The 25,081-nt window shown below is 41.1% G+C and overlaps 2 protein-coding genes across 6 annotated transcripts in view; one reads left to right on the forward strand and one right to left on the reverse strand.

Annotated features, from left to right (window-relative positions):
* The window catches only part of afap1l2 (actin filament associated protein 1-like 2), a 46,498-nt gene extending 40,909 nt beyond the window's left edge, over positions 1-5,589 (forward strand). For both annotated transcript variants that reach the window (XM_004567501.5, XM_076887510.1), the window contains exons 11-19: positions 1,214-1,425; positions 2,579-2,724; positions 3,392-3,503; positions 3,618-3,872; positions 3,967-4,264; positions 4,591-4,764; positions 4,841-5,028; positions 5,156-5,356; positions 5,452-5,589. In XM_004567501.5, coding sequence (XP_004567558.2) covers positions 1,214-1,425; positions 2,579-2,724; positions 3,392-3,503; positions 3,618-3,872; positions 3,967-4,264; positions 4,591-4,764; positions 4,841-5,028; positions 5,156-5,356; positions 5,452-5,478 — 1,613 coding nt within the window. In that variant the 3' untranslated portion in view covers positions 5,479-5,589. The remainder of the gene's footprint in view (positions 1-1,213; positions 1,426-2,578; positions 2,725-3,391; positions 3,504-3,617; positions 3,873-3,966; positions 4,265-4,590; positions 4,765-4,840; positions 5,029-5,155; positions 5,357-5,451) is intronic.
* vwa2 (von Willebrand factor A domain containing 2) lies at positions 120-25,053 on the reverse strand. 4 transcript variants are annotated; one of them, XM_004567503.5, is made up of 14 exons: positions 24,851-25,053; positions 20,216-20,277; positions 15,172-15,246; positions 12,803-12,936; positions 12,618-12,727; positions 10,315-10,512; positions 10,084-10,217; positions 9,789-9,918; positions 8,888-8,943; positions 8,697-8,804; positions 8,022-8,603; positions 7,343-7,894; positions 7,017-7,139; positions 120-6,784 (listed from the first exon to the last, which is right to left on the reverse strand). In XM_004567503.5, exons 2-14 carry the CDS (start codon positions 20,265-20,267, stop codon positions 6,654-6,656), a joined length of 2,385 nt encoding a protein of 794 aa, XP_004567560.3. In that variant the 5' UTR covers positions 20,268-20,277; positions 24,851-25,053; the 3' UTR covers positions 120-6,653. The 4 variants fall into 4 exon arrangements, with proteins under 4 accessions (XP_004567560.3, XP_012779094.3, XP_004567561.3 ...); XM_012923640.4 differs by having other exon boundaries at positions 24,801-25,053; XM_004567504.5 differs by lacking the exon at positions 15,172-15,246.
* Between the last annotated feature and the right edge of the window lie 28 nt (positions 25,054-25,081).

Genomic DNA, 25,081 nt, shown 5'->3' on the forward strand with positions numbered 1-25,081 from the left:
GTAGTTAAATTTCTGCACACTGACAGAAAGGGGAGTTTCACTGGTCCAGCCTTCTTAGGATCAAAGTGAGTCATAAAAGACTTGTAATCTAAAATGAGCTTGACATCCCCGGTCGAAGGTAAATATATCGTAGTAGTAACATTTATTACCCTTTCAATAATTCCATTTATATCTCATGATAAATGTAAGATGAATGCAAGCACAACGACAAAGACATTGCTGTTGGAGACATTACAGACACTTGTGATTGAATTGCATGACAGATTTTGCCCCTTGTAGTAATTTACACATTCGCCCAACAAGCAAAAGATCACCAGTTTTCCAAGAGGAGACAAAGATCCCTTTGTGTTTGTGTCAGGAAGGACAGCTGATGTAAAAACTCAAAGTATAAAACACGTGAATAAGGAAGTAGAGAAAAGTAGTTTTTTTAGTGTCTTTAAGTAACGTCCTCACTAAAAGCTACCTGTTGATGCGCCCACTTTCATTTTCTTGGTGTTTAACTAACGAAACCTAGCATGACACCAACTCATCCACAATATCCATAACATTTTCAAATTAACACTCATTGCATCATCAGATAAGTCCTACATTTGCTAGTACAGCAAGTAAATAAAACTGGAGATATGACACTCCCCTGTGGGCTCCTGGTGGTAATAATAGCACCATGCACTCCAGCACCGTCCGTCAAAAAGGTCTCAACCCACCTCATGATTGGGCTGGCATAGCACCTGCATATCATTTTGGTTGGTCCAGATAACATTAGATTGTATGCAAGACATACAAAAAAGCACCGTCTCTGTTTCTTCCCTGTGTTATATGCAAAATAAAGCAGTTTGTTTTGAACCTCACTGTGAACATGGTCTAATGATGTTCTGTCAAAACTCCTCATTGTAATATATGTTAGTGCTTCTGGATTATAATCATTTAGTCCATAATGATATGCACCCTCTATGGCAGACTGTTGGTTTTCAGCAACAAACAAGATTATATGACAGCAATTTGTAAGCACTGGTTTAAGTAAGAACCAGTATGAATTGTGAGGTTTATCACATCAAGCAAGCATATATTTCTTTCAGTCAAGTGGAATTACCTTAAAGCCACGCAGTGTAAGTTTCTGAGACTTCAGTATTTGTTTTCTTTGCACAGTATTAATTTCTAAGAGAAGTAAAAAAGGAAACTTCATATTTATGTTTTCTCCTCCATCCTCTTTCAGGCTACCTCAATGTACTGGTGAACAGTCAGTGGCGGACCTGCTGGTGTCTTATAAAGAATGGACAGCTGTGGTTTTACCAAGACAAGGGCAAGAACAAAGTAACCCAACCTGCTGTGTCTCTAGAGGGCTGCAATGTTTTGCCTGACCCCAGCCCAGAGCACCTATACTCCTTTCGGATTGACATGGATGGCACACAGATGGCAACTCTAGAGGTAGATTACCGCTTTATGTTCTCTACATTTAAATGTTTGTAGGGGGGTTAGATTGGTGAGAAAATGCTGGAGGCTTTGTTAACATGCAAAATAAATACTTTGCACTGGGTGGAAACCCAACCACGCAGGTTTCAGTTAGTCAGGAGTGGAACAGCGGTGTGCTGCAAGCTCAAAGCGCTACTTAACCAAAGCTTATTGAAAATAGACCATGATATCGCATGTACACACAGCATGTTTCCTGTCTGCAGCTCATGCTTGCCTCAGATGAGAGCTTACTTTGGGCTTACCGCTTAGCTCTAAGCGGTGGGCTCAAATGTCTGGCAGGATTTAAATGTGTGGAAAAAAGCAAATACCGAGTCAGCAAAATGAGAAAAGATGCACAGCTGCTTCTTGGAACCCTCAACAAACATGTCCTCATCTGAAACTCACTTTCTGCTGACATCAGACAGCATATGTAATATATGTGCGCACACAAGGGTGGTCTGGGAGCTTGAATGGGTGTGGGTGCATGTGTACATATGCAAGTGTGCGTCTTTGTGTAAAGGGTGTGGATGTACTGGGCTTTTGGGGGACTAATGCTACACCCTTTTTCATTAAGCTTCCAGTACCACCCAGCTGCAGTGCATGTTTGGTCAATGGAATTCAATGTTTAGTCTTCTGGGATGTGTTCTGTTTTTTTCCTTCTTGTCATAAGGTTAACATTAAAACTATTTTAATTCAAATAAATATGCGACGTCAAACCATTATGTAATATGTGTAATAGTTAACCTTCTAATTTAGACAAGCTGTTTGAATCTTCCAAAATAATAAAAGGCAGTAAACACATCGTGTCATATCAGGTTGTTTTACGTGCCTCAATCTCAATCTTACTTATTTAATAGAGAATTCTTAAGAAGCAGTTTGATCCAAAATACCAAATCCGAGAAACAGCTCTTTCCTCTTATATTTTTCTAGTTAAGTCTAACAGCTCGGCTTGTACGGTTCATTTCTTAAAGTTTAGTTCAGAGAACCGCTGCTTGGAAATGGTGCTGTAGCAATCATTTCATTAATTAAAAATGGCATCCAAATTAAACTCTGAGAATTTAAAAACATGATGTTGCAAGTGCATGGTTTACAGTGAATGCTTGTCCTTTTCTTTTCCATCCCCTCCCAGGCTAAGACATCAGCAGATATGGGTCACTGGCTGGGACTCTTGCTGTCACAGACGGGAAGCAAAACAGATCCAGAGGAGCTGACATACGACTATGTCAATGCTGAGAGGATCTCCACTATTGTCAATGCTGCGAGGACTTCCTTATAGTAAGTTATTCGCTTTTGTTCACCTCAATATGCAGATTTCCAGCTCCATATCTTATTCTTGGACTTTAGTAGAGTGGTTCTGCGTCATTCACAGTTTGAAATAATCCTCATTTATCACGCATTGATCTTTGGTCCAACTTTGCTTTAAATGGACCAGTGCTTAAACGCCGCATTTCTAGTCTATTTGAGCACTCAAAGCACTTTTTTACTACAAGAGTCATTCACCCATTCACACATATGTGCTTTATTCTATGCCAAATCACCTTTAATCTAACATAACACACTCACACTTCAATGGATGCATCAAGGGAAACTTTTATTCCCCGAGGACGACATGCAGAATAGAGGAGCCAGAGGTCAAACCACCAACCTTATGATTGGTACACGGCTTGCTCTATCTTTCAAGCCACAGCCACTGCTTTAAAACTGTCTTTCTTCTGATTGGTCAGTCCTCACAAACAAAACATTTGAACTGCAGCTGCTGTGTTCACAGCCAGAACAGTGCCTCAGATGACCAAAATAATATAACATCCCCTCTCTTTGACATCATCCAGATAGAAGAGTATATAAAGCTGTCTAAATGCCGGTGTTTTAAGCAGTCTGAAGTCTGAGCTTTTGGAGAGGACTACCACTGCACAAGGTTATTTGTTATTGTGTGTCTTTCTAGCTTGATGCAGAGGAGGTATTCAGAGCCAAACACCTACATAGACACCCTACCTTCTATTTCTCACAACTCTGATGATCTGTACGATGATGTGGCCTCTATAGCTGACCCAGAGGTACGCTGTCACGAAACCCGATGCAATGTTTTGAGATTTTAACTTTCAGTTTAATATTGACTCAGTCATCTGGCCACAAGCCATCTCCTAATTTCCTCCTCTCGTGTCATACAGGATGCTGAGGAGAATAGCCAGACAAACTGCGAGGGCAACAATCTCCAGAAAGACAATGAAACATGCTCACAAGACAATACCAAGGGCCCACAGGGTACAGAACAAGACTCTGAAAACAGGATTTACCTAGACCTCGTCCCTGTGCGCTCTTTCCTTCATACATCCTCTGGAGGGAAACTTTCCCCTAAAGAAGCTTCGAGACATTCCCTAATACCAGCAGATGACAAGAAGGACTCCTCTTCTCAAGTTAAAGAGGTAGGAAATTAGAGTTTATTGACAACCTCAAACCTTTCTCTAGAAAATATTTTTTACTTTCTACATTAATAATTTGCACATCATTTGGTTGCAGGGGACGTCGACTAACAATACTGAGCCAGATTCAATGCCCGCATTAAATGGGACAAACTTAGCCTCTGCTACCAGCAAACCAGAACAAGAACGAGCCCAGACTCCCACTCCATCACAGCCACAAACTCAACCAGTCAAGACCTCAACCCAGAGCCAAGAGACCACTAAGAAGACCAGCCTGGGAATCACACAGGCCTTCAATTCCTTTGGTGGACAAATCCACAAGGGTCCAACATCTCACACTGCTGCTGTGCATCCTCACAGCCCACAACCTGCAAGGCCCAAGGCACATACTATAGGTCAGGACAAATGGGGCAGTGGGTTTGCTGAGTTCTGTATATATAAAAAAGATATAGCAAGCATGCTCTTCATTTTAATATCACCACACTCACCTTTTTACAGATATATTCAACAACTTTTCATCATGAAGCAGATATGTTAGAAGTACTTATTACTTTCCTTGACACCTGCTTCCTATTCTGTACTATTACATAACCATGGCTCCCTCTAGTGACAGCCTGCATCTTCTACAGTTAAAAGCACAGCTTAAGATCTGGGCAAGTTTGGGGTTTTTACGGATATTAAATCTCTATGTCTTCTAAAATTATAAATGCTCAATTACCAGGATGCCCCGGTGCAGTTGAGATAAAGCTGGGCAAGAACCGCACAGAGGCAGACATGCGGCGTTACATCGAGGAGCGTGATCGCCTGGAGAAAGAGAGGGAGGAGGTGAAAATCAGTCTGGCAAACCTCAAGAAAGAGAAGAGGGAAACCAAAGAGGAGCTCAGCACCTGCCAAGGTACACCTGCAGTGTCTGTATGACTCAAAGATTTGCACTGATCACATGGGAACTGACAGCAGTTTGTTGTCCTCAGATCCCAAGCAGCAGGCCTCATTGGAAGCCCGTCTGAAGCAGAAGGAGGAGGCGTGCCGAGAGGCAGAGCAGCACAGGGTGGAGGTGGAGCTACAGTTGGTAGAAGTGAAGGAAAGTCTGAAGAAAGTGGAGTCAGGGCCCTTCACGCTGGGAACCACACTGGACAGCAGCCTCCAGGACACGCCGATGGTTAGTGTGCTGGCTGTCTTTCAATACACCTCAGAATCCATCTGCTAAATGTTTTCTGTGTTTTTCAAATCAGTGCGTGATGCTTGAAATGTGAACCTTAACCATCTCGCTGCTGTTTTACCCTCAGCCTAAAGCATCAACGATAGGCTCTCCCCAGGTATCGTCATCGTCGTCGTCATCGTCGTTATTGTCACCATCATCTTCTTCCCAACCCTCCAGCAGCAACGTTAACGCAGATTCAGTTTCCCCGGTCAATTCTGCGTCTGCTCTTAAAGGCAGACCCACCTCCATGATGACCACAAAAGGCAACGTCCTACAGAAAGCTAAGGTGAGATTCTTATTTACACAGAAAGCATCAATGTCAGTATCCTATCTTGAAAGAAATATTATAATTGGTAGGTCTATTTCTTTTAATATTCATAGGAATGGGAAAAGAAATCAACAACCTAAGGAAATCTTCATTGACCTTTGAAATTCAGAAGTTTATGTTGGTCTAGTCGCCCGTCACCACATTCTGACCCACCGAATGAGCAGACATTTTAATCAAGAACCTCCCTTCCCTTGGCCCTTCAACCAAACCATCACTTTGTCAAGACTATAATGAGCCACAGAGGCACACTTCGTGTTCTTGGATACCACTGGATTTAATCTTAAATTCAATGACTTTTTAAAGTTTGTTTCTATTTGCAAAGGGAGGAAAGTGATGAAGTAGCATTTTGGCCAGTGTAAGAAATGCATTAATGCTACGTTTAAACTTTGAAACGTTGAAATTAAAAACCACTGAAGAACGAGACAGAGGCCCCCTTACTAAATCAGCCGCTCTGTACACAGATTGTAGCTTGGTTCATATATGCTGGTAGCCAAGATGTAAATATATTTACACCATTATTCAGCCTTTGGGCTTGTATTGCTAGCTAAAAATGCACTTTTTATTCAAATAAAAATATACTGACAAAAATATGGGTTGATTTTTTTTTTTTTTTTTTTAAATGTATCATTTTGCTATAACAAGAATAAAGTCTTTACTTTTGTAAGGGGAAACATTTTTGTTTCCTTCCTTTAGTTTCAGATTCCTTCCCATCAATTCATTCAAAATGTACCTGCCATCTTCTCTTGAAATCCTCAATTATTTCACCCCTCACTGGAGTATAACTACCTTTTGTACATTTAGATTTAACAATATGAATGTACTTTTTTTTCCAAATGAACCTTGACCAGCTTAGTGGATTTGCGTGTAAAAATATGGAGCGTAATATTAAAAATGGAAACGGAGGGAGTGGGAGGACCTTCTTTTTGGTTATGTAAAGAAATAAAGTTGTGTCTATTATGCATTAAAAACATTAGCATCCTGACACTGATTAATAATATAAAAGCTTAAATCCTTTAAATACAAGAGAACCGTGTTGAGACATTTGCACAACAGTGAGCACAGTGACAACAATAATAACATACAAATGGATTCAGCAGTACAGACACTTGCTGACACTGTGAAACTGTAAACACTGAAGCAAAAAAACAAAGCAACATTAGATTTCCCTTTGCTCCATCGTCTACCTGCAAGCATCCTCGGTTCTTAAGTGTTCATATGCTCAGTGTATACTTTGTGTTTATAAGTGCAGGGCATGTCAGGGAGTATGTCTCCGACGGTGTAGTTTGTAGCGATGCAGAAGCTCCTGGTGGTTCTTCCTCTGTCTGCTCTTCCTCCTCAGACCAGCAGGTCTTGGAAGATCCCCTCTGGATGAAGACCTGCTGCTTCCTACAAACAAACCACACAACAAGTCATGACTTGTAACCAATTCTGTCCATTTACATTTACAGTTTAATTTATGAGCTTTTAATATGGGATCAAATGCTATATCAGGATATGTATATCTAAATCAGTTTGTCTTTGTTTTTGCACTTAAGTTTTGTAGAAGGATCACTGACGAAGCTATGAAAAGTATAAATTAAGGATATAAGGAAAGAAAACTTTCATGAATGTCACTGACTTCTTTCGCAGTGCGGCCCCTCATAGCCTTGGCACTGACAGCGAAAGCTCCCTTCTGACAAGATGCAGACCCCATTATTCATACATGGGTTAGGCTTGCACAGGTTTACAGGTTTCTTCACCTCTGAAAGGAAGGAATCAACACAAAGCAGCCAATTATTTTTCATGTTAAGTTTAAAATAAACTATCTTACATCTCTGAAAAGGCTAAGTGAAGGGAAAAGAAGAAAAACTGTGTTTGCAGATCAGTTTCACACAGTTCTTTATCAACAGAAAAGGAAAATAGTTTAGGAGGTTTGGTAAAAGACAAGTTCCCCTGCATCGTTACCTGAACACAGCATCTGCACCAGGACATCCTCAAAGTACTTGAGATCCTCGTAGGACGGCACTGAGATCATGTGCTCCTCTGCACCGGCAATCTGCATCAGCCTCTCCCTCTGGACATCGCCGATACCAACCACAAGCACTGAGACTCCATTTTCTCTTATCTTTTGAGCTGGTACGACAGCATCATCCCCACCGGTGCCGTCCGTCACCACTACTACAGCCTTGTTCACTCCCGGTCGTGCGCCATTAGCTATGGTGAGAACATTAGAGTGGATGTGCAGCAACGCCCCACCCGTCGAAGCCACTCCACCCACGTACTTGGCGTCACCTACAGCCTGAATGATGGAAGAACCAGTCTCATACGTGTCCAGCTTGAAAACAGTGGTGGCTCTCCTACTGTACGCCACAAGGGCCACTTGAGCCACGTCACGGTTGATGTCGAACTGGACGGTGACGCTGCGCACAAAGTTCTGCAGGGTGGCAAAGTTATCACGGCCCACACCACCTGAAGCATCCAGGGCAAACACCAGATCTACAGCTTGACCCAGACAACCTGGAAAAGAAAAGGAAACAAAAAAAGAATATGGATAGCTAATTTGATTTTTTTGTGTGCAATAGTATCTGACCTAATAGTGGCATTAATGTTCCAACATATTCAGCACATCTATCAGATCAAGCACCTTGCGTATCCACGCTGCAGATCTTGGCCCTCAGCTCGGGGATCTTGGAAGCGAGCCTATCAGGTGATGAGTAGGTGAGGGTCCTCTGCAGATTTCCTGTGATGTTATTCAGCTGCTCCTTTAAGCTGTCAGGTCCCACTCCTATCAGGAAGATCTCTCTGTCTCGTGCATATTTGGACGGCTCAACCACCTCATCTGCGGCAGGAGTGGCGGTGAGCAGCACCACCACACGGGGAAGGTCGTCCGCGACATCGGCAAAGACCGGCGCGCTCATAAAGCCATGGCGGGTAACATAGCGGAGGGCCTGGCCCGTGTTTGTTTCACCACCAATTAGCTGAAGTGAGTACACAGCATTAAGAAGACTCCTCAGGTCTCCTTTGAACTTGCCAACCTGGGCCTCGACTCGTGGTTCCCCGCCAAACACCGCCAGGCCGACCTTGCTGGGACTGTTAGAGCCAATCACAGTCTGCAGGAAGCGCTTTAAGAAGGACTTCAGGCGGAGAAAGCCTTCCATGGTGAGTGTGGCAGAGCCCTCAAGCAGGAAGAGCAGGTCTACAGAGCAGTCCAGCAATAATGCAGGAGCTAAGAAGAAATGGATGGTTTGGTTAATTTGCTCTCTACGTTCAAGATCCGACATAGCCTTAGCATGTAGTCAGCAGCTTTGAGTGTACTGACCACAGTGTGGGTCTCCTCCGTAGCCAGGAGGACACACGCAGTGGTAGCCCTCTGAACCTTCTGATACACATGTTCCACCATTCAGGCATGGCTGAGAATCACAGGGATCTACAGTGGAGAGAGAGATGAAGAGCGTGAGCTGCAGTTACCGCATCTCAGAGAAGTAAAAAGCGGCAAGACGAGGTTGTTACCCGGACAAATTGTTCTATGGCAGACTGTCTGGTGTCTCGTATAAACCTTGTTGTACCTGTAGAACACAAAATTCAAAATATTTTGTTAGCATTTAAAACAGTTGCTTCTAGATGGTGTGATGTGGGTAAGTTACTGACCCCCATAAGCCATTCTCTGATTTTCCCTATTAGGTAACAGAAACATATTACCTGAGCCCCAGCCATCAATTGATTCATATAATAAGTGGCCAGAGGCATTTTAGATCTCAGTTGGATTTGCCAGTCATGCGAATTGCTAGCACTCATCTAGACAGTTTCAGGTACTAGAAACAGCACACACCTTATTTCTTTTCTCTGCTTTTCCCTGAGTGTAATGGTCTACTTCCACTTGCCTCGGGCCATTTTGCTGTGGTAAAGTTGCAATGTTGTGTGAAATTAATTTTGTCAAAGGCCATTTTAATTTTGCCTGGGAGGGTCTGAAAGAATTACACTGCTGTAGCTTGTTTTGTATTAACACCCTCACACTGACACAGCACATTAACACATGGGAGTTACCCTGTTCCACTGCTGTCTTGTGGCTCATTGAGCAATGAGGGGGAAAAAAACACTGTTACACACTTAGATCCAATGCAACGTCCAAAACAGATCATATTAGGAAACTATACAGTGCTGTGCTAAAGTCCTGAGCCACCCCATGATCGTGTTGTCTCTACACAGACAACTTAGCATGCTGTACAGTTTCAGGTTAAAGAACTGTTAAAGAATTTAAGAAATCTGGATAAATAGGAGGACAAAAGAAGTAGTGACACATCTAAAAAAAAAACAAAACAACTATCTACAGCAGATGAGCCGTGTCAAGACTTTTGCACAGTACTGTATACTGCAGCTACGACATTTGAAAGTAAAACCTTTAAACACTTGCCTGTAGTAGGGACAGAGAGATGTGTATGGGGAATAGCCTTTGGAACCTTTCCAACACATGTAGTTCCCCTGCAGCTCTTTAACTGTCTCCAGTGTCTTCCTCTCACAGGGAAATGTCTCCATCCGACAGCCTGGAGAACAGGGTTGAGACAGGGGTTAGGAGGAGACTGGACACTGAGCAATGAGGGACTAGAAAAAAGGGGGTAGTGCAGCACAAAACAAGGATGTTAGAGAAAAGGATTCCCATTCACTTCTTTAACAAACAAGCACGAATAGTTGTCAGTGGAAAGTCCAACCTGCGGGTGTGGCGTTGCAGAAAGAAAACGTGCTCAGTGTTGTGTACAGGCCATTGACACCATCATGGAAATGCTCGGCGAGGAAAACGTGGCTCTCTGTTGGCTCACTGGCTAAAGCGTGAAGCTCCTCCCATCTGAAAACATATAGAGATGGCTTAGTATATAAAGAAATGTACACATACTTTAATGAATTATTATAGGGAAAGTTTATTGTGGAGCTGTCAAACATACTTGGGGTAGCGCAAGCCCACAGCAAACACAACCACGCCTGTGTCTTTGAGCTGAGCAGCTGCCAGCACCGAGTTGCCCTGAGATCTCCCATCTGACATCAGGATGACGATGCGAGGCACACTGGAAGAGTTACGGCCGCCTGGGAAACCCTTCCTGAGGATGTACTTCAGAGCCAGGCCTGTCTGGGTGCTGCCTCCCCTGTGGGTAGAGAATTCGGAAAAGCGAAATAGCAGGATTTCTGTGTTTTTGTTTGAAAAATACTGAGGAGTTAGAGCGCATGTACTGTACTACAGCAGATGTCAGCAAGGTCAATAAACTGCTGCATATCACAGCCAAAGTAAACTAAAGATTACATTTGGATGGATTTCTCTTTAAGTTCTTGGACTCTAAATGTATGTTGGCTGCGTTTCATCACCCCAGGCCTCGTGACACACATTTAAATCATTTTCGGTTTTGTTTTTGTTTAACATAAATGTCCATCCTTTCATTTTCAAAGTGTAGACACTGAGAAAAAGATCCTTTCCAGGTGACAGAGGACAGATGTGGTGAAACAAACGCTACAAGTGTCTTCCTCGCCAATCTAACCTCCTTAGAACAGATCTGTGTGAGCATATGCTCCACAAATATCTTCAAAATATTGAGACTAAGAAACTTGCGCTTCTTTGAACTACAATAATCTCAAACAACAATGTGAACAAAAACACATCTGCATTTAAAGCAGCTTTCAGTTGCTCCCTTGTCATCAAGCGTCACCAGCTAGGTCTGCACATTTGATTTGGCAGCATTTTATGCCAGATGCCATTTCTGGTGAAACACCACAGAGATTTGTGTCGCCTGCTGAACTTGAACCGCAACCTTTTGCTTGCCAAATGAATGTGTTAAGCACTTAACTACATGACTTTTACTGGTAATAATCAGAGGTTAAAGTGGGCTGGAGCAATTAGTTTCAAAGCAGCCACTGAAACGTTTTTGACTGAAATTGTAATTTTAATTTTAGATGTAATGTCCTAATTCAGAGTTTCTGAGAGATTGGATCAATTATGATGATTAGCTGAACTGGCCGAATGGAATATGACAATTTCGCGTCATTAAAGGTTGCATGAAAATACGGGCAATTTATTGTAGTTTTCAGAACTAGAATAAAGTTTACAGTGATGTGCTATATTGGAGTGATCAGTTTACTGTAATAATACATCAAAGGTAACAGATAATACTTTTTTTTGCTACTTTAATCACTGGTAATAATGATAATAATGCAATAAATCCAATAAAAATGCATAAAGTTCTCTAACATTTCCAAAGTTGCTATAACATTTCTACTGATGTTGAGTCAGTCGCTACATTAATTCATTTTGTGGTAATGTGACTGGTTATAGGTTTCAATTCTATGTACCCACTTCAAACCAGCTGGTGGGTCAAACTGTTACTTCCACATTGTGAACAACACACACACACACACACGGTCAAATTACCATCCTCTTCCTCGGTTTATGCACTTATCCAATATCCAGTGACCACCTGTGGAGGGCCTCTAATCTGAAATTAATTTGTTTTCCTTTTCAGGGAGCATTTGGTGCTACTTAGCCACATGTGTGCATGTGTATGTGTTTTGCTGTCAGCATAGTTTAAGGGATTTATAAAATATAAGATGAGGACAAGAAAATGTTGCCAGTCTGGATATGTTCGACCTAATTCTATCACCTTTTTTATTCATTTACTCTTGGATTTGTTTTCTTAAACATGACAGTCTGGTTTTAAAAACATAGAAAAAGGCATGCCTCCAACAGGGACATACCATTTTGTTAGCACTAGGTCTTTTTTTCAGCTGTCAAAATAGATGAACTACTGAATCTTCTGTGGCAAATATAACACACGCATACAGTTTTGTAATCTCAGTCTGCACTAACAGCATCTTGCACTTCCAGGCCGGTTGATAACAATGGAAACGCTAGAAGAAAAAATAAAGAGGACGCCTGCCAATGTAGGCTCTCTGTTTTCCAAATCAAAGAAAGCTGTGAGCCACAAATGTTTTGACTCCATCCTTAGAAGTGTTGCTTGCTAATTAAAATCTTAAAATAATGTCGCCTGCTTCTCCAGTGAGCGCAGATGATTTAAAACAGTTAATTTCATAATGGATGTCAAAAAAACCCTGTTTAGACACATTTTCCACATTTCTTTAAAGCTTTCATTTATGTCCCGGATCCTTCATAGTTATAACTCATTAATATACAAAACCAAACTTAAGTTAAAGGCTTGAGTTCACATATTGAGCTACTCGTGCTCAGATGGCAGCAGAGACACACCTGTAAGAAATGCTCTTTATCTGCTTCTTCAGCTCCTGCTTGGTGGAGTATGAGTCCAGGGTAAACTCAAGCCGAGGAGTTGAGCCAAACTGAATTAAACCAACTCGCACCTGCACAGGGAGAAATTACAAGAGCACTGACTGACAGGATGCGAAGACGGCGAGAGACAAGAGATCAACCCAAACCTTATCTGCTCCGATGTCTAGTGCTTGACAGAGTTTGATCGCATAGTGTTTGGACCTCTCGAAGCTGCCTTTCCCAACGCTGTAGGAACCATCCATGAGGAAGAGGATATCCATGACTGCTGAGCACTGCATCACTTCCCATTAAAGCAAACACACACAGAATAATTCACACAGAGGGTACAGACGAAGATGGGTCAATAGGTCCAAACTCATTCACTAGCTTCCCCACATTCCTGTATTATATTGGTTTTCCTGGCTGGGTATCAAATGGACCGTTGCAGACAAAAATAGTATCTAGACATAATAAGAGAAAACAAACTCTGCATGTCAAAGCTCATTTTATTTTCTTATATTTTCCCTTTCACACATTAAACTACTACCAAGCGAAAAGCTTTCTCTCTCTTTCATGCACGTTTGTACTTGCTGGGTGCATCAGCTGATTATGAACAGAGCCATTAGGGGCACATTACACGTGCAGCGTGTGTCATCTGTCTGTCATTTGAGTCATCTGCTTATAGAAAAGTCACATACACCACTGACACAGACCACCAACTTCTAAGTATTTCTGTCTCACAACTTGTTATCCATTTCTGATTTAGGCTCTCTGGCTCATTTACTGTGTGCTGCTCAGCTGACTTACATCCAGTTACAGGCATGCAGGTTGACATCATGACCAAGCATGTCACAACAATTCCTAGCAACAACCCTCATGTGAAAAAAAACATTGATTCAGTAGATTGTAAAACTACCTTTAGCAGCAGTAACTTGAAGTAATTTTTTGTAAGAATTTATCTGTCTTTTACGTGATTGTGGAAGTATTTTGGCTCATTATTGTTAACAGCATTCCTCCGGTTCATTAAAATTTGCTTATTCACAGCTTGAGGGTTTGTCTGGGCCACTTAACTCATTCACTGCCATTGACGTCTATAGACGTCAATTGAAAAACTTACGTTGACTGCCATTGACGTCTATAGACGTCAATTACGTTTTTCAATGGGAGGGGCTAGAATACAACCTCGGGCAACTTGAAAAACTGAAGCCCACCAGCAGTAAAAGTAGACCTGCAAGGAGGTGCAGGGTTTGCGCACGTAAGGGATTGCGCAGTGAAACAAAAATGTGGTGCAAGTCTTGTTGTGTGCCCTTGCATCCCGGAAAGTGTTATAATGATTACCACACAAAAGTGAATTATTCATTGTGAATAAATGTTTCACTATGTACATTTTATTTTTTCATATATTTGTAAATAAATTGTTTTGATAAAACATAACCTTTCTCAGTGTTATTTCTGTTTTATAGAAGTGAAAAACTATTTTATATGTTAGAGGTGTCACAAAGCAAGAAATATTAGTGTCAAAGGCACTTTTCTGCTTGAAATGTATTTTTCACAAAAAGCTCGTTTTCTCCCTTTTTTTGGTCAAAACAGGCATTTTTGGTGGAACCCACCTCTCTTCTACAGCTGATTACTAAAGAATGGAAAATGGTAGAAACAAGCTTTTTTTTTGGATGAAAGAAGAGAGTCTGTTCTTCATTTTGGTAGGTTCAGCGTTTATATGATCATAACACACAGTTTTCTGTGGCTCTTCAAAAATGAGTAAAAATGCTCAAAAACCCTGGCAGTGGGGAGTTACCTGATTTGAAAATGGCTGGCAGTGAATGAGTTAAGTGTCTTGATTCTCTTGTTTTTAGCCATTCTGTTGTAGATTCTGCTGTTCTATTGATCTTTATCTTGCTGCATGACCCAATTTGGACCAAACATTACCTGTTGGACAGATGGCCTCACATTAGGCTGAATACTTTGAGTCACTGACTCATGGTTGAGTCGATGACTACAAGGTACCCTGGTCTTATGGCAGCAAAGCAATCCTAAATCATCACCCCTTCACCTCTGAGTTTGACATGTGGCAAGAGATGTTTGTGCATTGTGCATTATGACCAAACATCTCCACTTTGGTCTCATCTGTTTAGATGCAAACCTAAGCTGTGCTGTCATGTTCTTATTAGTGACAGGCACCTTTTATCTAGCAACCCTTCCAAAAAAAAACATACTTGTTGTGTCTTTTTGTAATTGTGATATCATGAACTTTAACATTTAACATGCTAACTGAAGCCTGTAGAATGTGAGATATAGTTCTCTGGTTTTATACAGTTTCTAAGAGGATTGCGCAGCCAGATCTTAGGTTGAATTTGCTGGGCATCAACACACACCTGAATGCTCCAAACCACAGAACTGCCAAAACTGCTGCTTTTACAGAGGTGACCCCTGATGATCAAAAAGTCAAGCGCCTGGCTGCTACTTACCTATGGAAGCAGTGCTTCATTTTTCACATGACTGTACATTTTATGTGTTAACCATTTTGTAAGGTACTCACTTTCTCCTGCAGAGTTGATTTTCACAATGTTCTCATGGCTGGTTTGAATCTCCTGCACAGAGGTGCCGTGCTGAACTAGCAGGCACCAACAACACAGAGAGCAGTCAGATATTTACTCAGTCTTTATTTATTCACCTACAGTCACTAGAGGTGGGAATCACCATACATCCCACGATACGATATTATCACAATACTTAACGCACGATACGATATTATTGCAATTTTTTAAAATATTTTGCGATATTCAGATTCTGTACATAAAGGTTTATCAATATTCATTTTATCTAATATCAAAGTCTCGCACTCAGTCTTTCTCTCATTTCAGTCAGTTTTATTGCTGACAAACTGAACAGTTTGTATTACAGTCTAGTCCAACTTAACTGAATGCAACCATCTGGTACAATTATAGCTATTCTGAACTATGCAATAGGGCTGGGCCATATTATACCGTTCACGGTAATACCGGTATAATGTTAGGCAACGATAGGAAAATGAAATATCGCGATAGAATGGGAGTAAAACGCGCATGCGCAGTGCCTTTGTTTTCATACGCACATGGCCGATTGTTGAGTGAAACAGATGAACCAGAATTGGTTTGTAAAAATGGTGCAACTTCCGTGATGTGGAACTGGTTTGGTGTTTGTCCGTCAGATACACAACAAAGCACATTTTTTTGCAGAACATGCAAGCGGGCCGTCGTTATTGTCGTATTTGTCGGACTAAGATGCTCTTAAATCTGGGAGTATTCTGGGTCCTAAACTCCGTATGCTTCAGGTCAAACAACACTGCAGCATCACTTAGAGTTAAAAACTGTTTAAATTCTTTCATCTTTAATAAAACGATCAGCATTGCTGCTTTACCAGGTGTAACTATAAAGTTTAACTTCCAGGCATCCATGAAAACAAAAGTTATTACATTTAACGGAGTTAGAAGTTAGCAGGAAGCTAGCGGAAGTTAGCTCGCTAGTTTCGCTAGTTACCTAAGCATGATATTGCATGTTCTGACTGAGAGATTTCTGAAAAAAAATCAAACGTACAGCTCTGCTATCACTTCCAACATAAATGAAGACAGGAAACTAAACAGCAGTGACGTTTGTAGGGTTACTGAAGTTGGGCTAGCTGGTATATAATGATGTGCTACGTGATCGCTAGCGACACAGCTATGTTAGCATAACATAAACAGTGAAGCTGGAGGACGAACACTAACACTTTTCCACTTATAAAAGTTAACGTGAAGGTTCTTCATGGTTAGAGACAAATGCAATCGCATGGCAGGATGCTGTAAACGGACCAAACTTCAGTCAGGAGAACAACTGAGATAATCCGTCCACAATACGAGGTTAGTCATTAATATACTGCAACAACATGGGAATAGAGCAGCTGCCAGAGAATTCAACATTAATGAATCAATGGTACAGAAGTGGAGGAAGCAAGAAGAATGAGTTTAATAAAGTTTGATTTATCTGACTGCTTTGTTTCGCTTAATGTGCCTTATAATCCTGTGCACCTTATGGTCCGAAAAATACGTACTGCACACTGCAGTTTAATGTTGCAAAGCACCTCTTTTTAACTTCAGTGGATATTATACATGGTTATGCTCAGGATGTGTCAGCCCATTTCTACTGGAAATGCCTTTTGGTTAAACTTTCAGCAAGGAATTTGCATTTGCACTGTTACATTTTTATAAAGCTTTAATGTACATAAAAACCAGCTTCTTGTTTAAGTGAAAATAAATGGAAGGTTGTCTTTTTGCGCTAGTAATGTTGTGGAGTTGTATTTTGTCTCGCATCAATTATATCGTCGGTTATATCGTTATCGCAAATTTTCAAATATATATCGTGATAAATATTTTTGGCCATATCGCCCTGCTCTACTATGCAATATGAAAACTATGCAGCCCCTTCAGCAACTGAAGAATTTGAAAGTAAATTAAAACAAAATATAATTTTACATTAAATAAAAAAAGTTTTAAACTTAATTAAAATAAAACATGTCTTAAATTAAAATAAGTAAACTGTCATGTTTATTGCTGCCAAAAAACAGTTAAACACATTTGGACAGTGAAGGAATGTCAGGACTCTTGCTCAGAAAAAGGATCAACATGCTCTGAAGTCAGAGCACAAAAACCTTTTTTGTAACAAAATATCGATTTCTGCTGTCCCTGTATCGATACATTATTAGCAAACAAAATATCACGATATTACACAGTATCGATTTTTCCCCCACCCCTAACAGTCACAGTAAATTTACATATGAAGCACTAACCTATGAGAGAGAGGCCAAAATAACTTGGAATAAATTAGAAATAGGTGAAACGTGGCTTATCACACATTTAACTGATTTTCTAAATGTGTCTAGACTACTGTAATCTAAAAGAACATATTCAAGCTTAAAACATTTAGGGTCCGGATCTCCACAAGGTTTCAAACACTTATAAATTATCATTGCAATTTCAATTTGTTTATATCTTAGTTTTAGTTGGATCCTCACCAGCTCCCATTAAAAGTCACAATTTTTCATCAGTTTCAGATTCACAAAATACTTCATATAAAAAAACCATGCTCTGACCTGTAGACCATTACTCTTCATGTTAACTTTATTTATTATCATTGTTCAGACATCCTATAGAGCCGTGAGAAAAGAAAAATAACCAATAAATTGGATGCTTTCCCTAAAGCCAAAATAGACTCCCACATGAGCCCTATTCTAATGGATAATTGAGTATTTCAAGCTAATGTGAGCAGACAAGTGAAGAAAACCATTCTTTCGCTCCATTCAGTCAAAGGACGCTCTTCTATTCAGGCACACGTACGGCTCAGAGGAGAGCAAGGACATGTTTTCGTGTGAACATGGCTTTTTGTCCGACAGAGGCATTTGTTCGGCACAGAGAAGGGAGCACTTGAGTGATTTTACAAACATGCGTTGCCAGGCTGAACAGATTCCACACTCTGAATACCACAGTGCTTCTTTTCAGTTAGAAAGAAAGTGTGAGTTCGTCCTCCCGTAATGCTTCAGGCTGTCTGTGTCTTGCTGATTTAGTGCCTGCACATCAGCTAAAACAGGTGATAAAAAGTCAAACGAGCCAAACGATAAAGCGCAACCGAAAACATCAAAGAAAGGTTGCACGTACAAAAGTTTGATGGGATTATTTAGTGCCGACATTGGCTTTGTCCTCATATTTTGCACTCATATTTCTGTCACTGATGTTGTCCGGTGAGAGGCGAGGAGAAAAATACTGGCTGACATTGATTTTTTTTCTTTTAAACATCATTTTTTGGGCCTTTTTGCCTTTGTTAGATTGGCGAAGGGAAGAATAGACAGTTGGATAGTAAGGTAGGTGGTTTGATTCCTGGCTTCTCCAGTCTGCATTATAAAAGTATCCTTGGGCAAGACACTGAACTCCAAGTTACTTTCCGATATATACATGTGTGTAAATGTTAGAAGAGAAAGAACTTGCATGAATACGGCATGTTGTATAAAGCGCTTTGAATGCTCAAGAAGGGCATGAACTAGTTTGCAGAGAATACTGTTCTTCCAGAGGAAAGAAGGGAACCAGCTTAAGTCAGGGTGTCAAGACTTTCGCAAACTCAGCACTAACCTTGAGTCCTTTTTATTATTTTTGACAACCTTTGTTTAAATCTGATTTCTTTGCAGGCTGCCACGGATGATTAATGGTGAAATGCAACATGCATTTAGCAAAAGACATGTCAGTGGTTGTAAAAAAAATAAAGGGAAAGTTTGCAACATATAAATAATAAAACCAATTCAATATTTTATTGTTAAATTTTGAGCACAACTAAAACTCTGAAGTGGCAATAATATCATTTTTTAAAGCTCATGACTTTATTTTTTTTTCTTCAACCATTCATTCATAGGAGTAAAGGCCTTCATCGGGTCATGAAACATTAAGCACAACACTAATAATTAAAGAAACCTACCACCTGCAAACCAGACCTCTGCTCTCCGACCTCTCCACAATCCTGACCCTTTCAGCTTCCTCGAATTCCAACAACGCCGCAGCCCCAAAGCACTCCTGACAGTGGACGTTTAGGTTCTTGGCAAGCGGCATTTTCACGGTCAGTGTGGGGCCCACAGTGCTCTGAACAAAACATCTATCTGTTCAGCCGAGCGACTCTAGCAGAATGACTGTATCTTTAATGTGTGTGAAAGACGATTTAGCAGAAAAATCAGGAACAAGATAATAAATGTAAACCCTGCAGCTGAAGGGTTGATGTCAATTGGCATCAATCCCACGAGATCAACACAATATCTCCCTGAAATCAGAAAAATAACAGGGATTAGCCTTCCCCTATCTGTGGAATTCAATTTGACAGGCTGGATTACATGGATATCTTGCACTGAAACATGTTATCTGTGTTGTCAGCGTGTCGTCTCTTGACAGGGTAAGACAGTCTGGTGTGCTCAAGTTCAAAGTCTTAAAATGACCCATAATAAATAGTTAGGATGGGGCTAAAGCTGTCATTTTTGAAAACAATTCAAGGATTATATTGCCCCACGACTCCCGCCTCTTCCCTCAGGCACATACCGATGGACTCTGGTCAATGGGAACAATGCAATGGAAGAGATGCAAAGTTTGCCTCGCAAAACAAGCAGCATGTCAAGCACACGCGGCAGGAAAGCACTTTGATGCGAGACTTGACAGGTTAAAGCTGTGAAATGTCTCATAAAGAATCTCAGGTGGTCCAGAGGCGCTTCAGTGATTCACCGCACATTTTCCATCAAGCAGGGCATAAACTTGGGCCTTAAATGTTCTCACAAGCACCAACACAATGAACATTTTCAACACTATATTTACAAGAACATTAAACTTTTCCTGAGCAAAAACAACCATAACCATCAGTACATACCTAATATTAGCATTTATTTCCAATGCTAACCCTGACACAGCGCTGTATCCACTGACTTTTATTTACAAAGCATCCATAATGCGCAAGCAGATATTCCAAAATAGTACTTAAAACACTCCTCCCACTAATGGCTCTGAGGCACAGAAGGCAAAACAGTAATAAAATCAATAAACCGACCTTGAAAAAGCAGCACAGTTAAGAGGGAGGAGAGGCAGATATGAAAGTTCATCCTGGGACGCCTGGAACGACAACAAAAGGGACACTTAGCCAGAATGCAAAGTAAAAGCACTAAAATGCACATATATCTGGGGGGGTTTTCTTGTTCACGAGTGAAAGTCTTCTGTTATTCTCAAGGTGAAAAAAACTTTAGCAATATAATCCATCAGACAGACAAAATGTCAGAGACACTGGCAAAGGAGCCAGAAATTGTGAGAAAGGTTTTTTTGTGAGCCGTTTTTGTGTTATACGGAAAACCACTTAAGCCTTGACACAATTCAGGAAATGTGCTATAGTGCTAGCCAAGGGACATGAGGACAAGTCTGTGTAACCCTACCAAGTAAAAATGAAAAAGTCATCAGCAACAGGGCACAACTACATTCGATCAGGGGGGCCAGGGGGTAAGTAACCCAAGACTGACTGCACTGTTACCATATTTTCATAGCTAAGTGTAGCTAAGTGGTTGAACTTTGGCCTTTCAAAGAGTGTCCATAGAGAAAAACCAGGGTGGTTGCAAAAACTTTTTAAAATATTTTCATACTATGCCTTAATAATTTTTCCTCAAACCTGATGCTGGGATCTACCTTTACTCTCATCAAGTTCACCATTCTCAGTGTGGGAATGACCCTAAACGTCCAGACATAATTTAGGAGAATTTAGAAGCTCTGTTTTGGTATTATTACCCTGGGAAAAGTGGCCTAACAGCATAATGTTGCCCTCAGGCAACAAACCACTAAATTCTATTTTGGTTATTAAATTAAAACAAAATCCAATACACTTCTTCAGATATTCGTCTACACGCCCAGAATTTTTTATTTAGTTATTTCAACTAATTCTACAGTGTAATAATCAAAAACACATGTGCCATTCTGAGAGACAGGACAAAACAACTGAGCATCGTTTAAAAGCTACAGGCTACCGGAATATTGTTGCTGACCATGTCCGTCCCCTTAAGACCACAGTCTCCCCATGTCGCAAAGCTCAGATCAAACTGGATCCTTGAATATAACAATACTCAGCACACATAACTGTACTCAACTGGCCTCCAGAGTCACCAGCTCTTAATTCAGAAAAGAACCTTTGGGATGTGGTGGAGCGAGAGATTCACATCGTGGATATACAGCTAACAAATGTGAAGCAACTGCATCATGCAATTGCTGCACATTTATTTAAGTGGGTCTAAGCCAGTACCAGCCAGGTATACCTAATAAAGTGGCCAGTGAACGTAACTCACTTAACAAAGGTATCTTGATACCAGCATGTATACATATAAGTGTTTTGTCTGGGTTAAAAAGAATCCCATACGTTCCAAATAAAGCTCTTCAAGCAGGAGGGGGGGGGGGGGGGGGGGGGGGGGGGGATTCCAACAAGATACGAGCTATGTAAATATGTGTGTTTGAGAGTGTAATCCATGTTTACCACAGTGGTCACCCAGGAGCTGGGATACCAGAATATGCTGACATAGCCCCACGGCCATCTACAAACCCACTGATTATGATTTGATTACACATGCCAACTGTTAAGCAAGCATACAACCTGACCTCAGGTTAGCCGCACCATTACAATGACAGTCACATGTTGTGACTGTTTGATACACATACAATGTTAAGGGGGATGCATATAATATCTGATTAACTCTGGGAGCTGATAAGCAGGGCTAAAATATCCTTCCTGTGGCTGAAAAGACTGTGTGTGGTCCAACAGGTATGCATATTATAGAGACTAATATTTCCCTAGAAAGTAACCTTATACGGGCATTCCTTTCTTATGGGGACAAAACACAACACTCCTTAAAGGCAGTGGCCTTTAAAGTAAAGACTGCTTTAAGATTAGCAGTTCTAATTAATGTTAGAGCACATTTAAACAACTCAGTGTAAGTTAATGTTATATCCAATTAAATCATGGTTATTTAATTGTGTGTGGACTTGCTCCAACAAAAGCCCACTATGCCTGTGGGATCTGACATTTTTGTGGGGACCAAAATGCTGGATCCCAAAAGCTTACATAGCTGGCCGAAGGTTAATACTTGACTTTAGGTATTCAGTAATGACATCTATGGTTAGGGTAAGGGGGCGTGGCATGTATTATGTAAGTGACAGGTCCCCACAAAGATAGCCGTACTAAAATATGTGTATCTGTGTATAGGTAGACCAGAGAAACCCTCTGTACAGGTAAAGCCGCGTGTATTTCTGAGACAGGGATGTGATTGTGTGCAGGATGGAGCCCCTCTTTAAGAGGAGTCTGTGTGTCTGTGATACAGATCTGCAGAGCTGACATGGTGTGGCTGTCTGAGAAGGCACGTGCTGATAAACATCAAGAAAAAGCTATTGATGCTCATTTTGTGCACTCGCTGGTACGTCTTGCTGACAACAGATTTCATTACTTCCACGGGGGTGCAGCTTAGAGCGCCCATGCTTGCACAGGGAAGCAGCCGACCATGCCGGCATATAAAAGACACTTTTACAGTAAACGTGTGTAGTGCGCACACCTGTCTCAAAATTGGCTTCTTCTTCACAAGCATTCCTGCCCTCCCCGAGTCTGCGTGCCAGCGAACAGCTTCTCAGCTGTCTGCTCTGGAATAGTGGTTCCAGCTAAATGAGCAAAACTGCACAGATCAGCCTGTCAGGGGAGTGAAAAGCTAATTAAAGTGCTACACTCTCCTAACCTAATGTCTTTCATATTTCTTATGTGAATGGGATGATTAACCCATAAAATATTAGCGCTCAATTTCAGTGGTAAAATAATGGAGGAAGAGGAAGGGCCAAGTCAAGCTTTCCCACCAAACTGTATGCTTGGTGGTAAATTGCCTTCATGCTGTATAATTAGAAAGGAGCACCAGTTTTTGAACAAGCTTCATAGAAACGGCAGAGATCTTGTAACCTGTACTTGGGAGTGAGTGTGTTACTCTAAGAAACATCCTGACAGTGTAAATCATTTTAGGGTGACTCACCTGAAACAGCTGCTTTAAAAACAGCAGAGAGCAAATGTGAAAAACTGTGCAGCACGGCAGTGATTAAAAGCCACAAAATGCTTTGGTATGTACCCACTGTAGTGATGTGTTGCTCTAACAAGTCGGAAACCACACACAGACAGACAGAGGATGCAGTCTCTGATGGGATTTTGAGGCAGCTTATCATCAGTTCCCAGTTAATCAAGCTAAATAAGATTATTGTTTAGAATAATTTGCAGCAAATCCAGTTTGTGCAAATAAGAACTCATTTTATTTTATTTTTTATGTTGTGTGTCATTGAGTTTATTGATACACACTCTGACAAGCCAGATCATTAGGTACACACTTTGCCAGTTTCTGCCCCTAGATTACTTAATTCTTTGTGGCACCGATTCCAAGGTGCCACAAGCATTCCCTAAGAGATTTTGGCCCATACTGGCATTTTAGCACAGCTGCTGCAGATTTGTTGGATACATATCTCTCATTCCTCCACATCCCAAAAGGTGTTCTACTGGATAGAGATTTGGTGACTGTGAGAAACCAGTTTGAGTGATTTGAGCTTTGTCATCCTGCTGGAAGAAGCCATCAGAAGATGGGTACACTGGGGCCATAAAGCGATAGGCATGGTCAACAACAGGTAGGTTACTGCATTTAAATGATGCTCAGTTTGTACTTAGGGGCCCAAAGTGTGTCAAGAAAATATCCCCAACATCATTACACCAACAGCAGTTTGAACATATAACACAAGGCAGGAAGGACCCATGCTTTCATATTGTTTAAATGCTGACCCTTCCAAATATCACAGCAAAAATTGAGACTTATCAGTCGAGATATTTCCCAATCTTCTGTTGTCCAATTGTGATGACCATGTGCAAATGTGTGATCTTCTGCTGCTGTTGCCCAAGAGATGCTCTTCGGCACACCTTGGTTTTAACAACTAGTTATTTACTGTAGTTTTCCTATCATTTTAAAGCAATTTATTGCACCCATCTCCTTCAAGATTTATTATCGTGCATACCTTTGCTATACCAAGTGGTTATCTGTTGCCTTTGTATCAGCTTGAAGCAGTAGAGCACCTTTGGGTTCACTCTGTAAACACTGCAGGGAAATGTCAGGTGATTTGAGCTTCAGGAGGCTCCTTTGACCACTTCTACATGTCGAAATACTCTGAGCTGCTTCTGTGTGATTGGCTCATTAGATATTCGTGTTGGGGGGGGATTAAGGTGCACCTTACAAATTTAGCGGGGAATATATTCAAATGCCTGGGATAAAACGTCGCTAAATTATTAGCATTATTTAACGGTAGCAGAGTTTACAGCGGTGGGTTAAATGTGTTTAATTTTCCCTCTGGCCTGAACCTCTAATCAAGTCTGTCCACACCTGGTCACTGTTCCGCGTATGGCAGGTTTAAAGTCAGGTACAAGGTCCTAGCATGCTAACATTACAGTCAAAAATGGAAAGGCAGGTTTCGTCAGTATGCATATCCAAAGTGGTATTCCTTAAACCTTTTAAGCAATCTCGTAAATTCCTTTAGGTTACATTAATAAAAAAAAAAATCATTGTACAGTAACTTGTTAACTCAAACAGCAAACTTACTAAACTGCTACAGAAAGTCAACCGTCACCAGCACATCCAAACCCACGCACCGATAAATCGTCTCCTCGCCGACCGCAGATTTTTCTCCTTTAAGCTGGAGCGCGTCTTCCGCAGACCGGTCCTCTCCGTCCTAACACCACCTTGTTTCCGCACTGATTTGATTTAATGAGGCGCTCTGCCTCCGACCAGAGAGGGAGCTGCGACCCCACCTACCCGACATGCCTATCCCTGAGGTACCTGCACAGATGAGTACTTCACATGACCTCCTCCCATCTCCAACA

This window comes from Maylandia zebra, linkage group LG8 (assembly GCF_041146795.1).
Source record: "Maylandia zebra isolate NMK-2024a linkage group LG8, Mzebra_GT3a, whole genome shotgun sequence".
Classification (NCBI taxonomy): domain Eukaryota; kingdom Metazoa; phylum Chordata; class Actinopteri; order Cichliformes; family Cichlidae; genus Maylandia; species Maylandia zebra.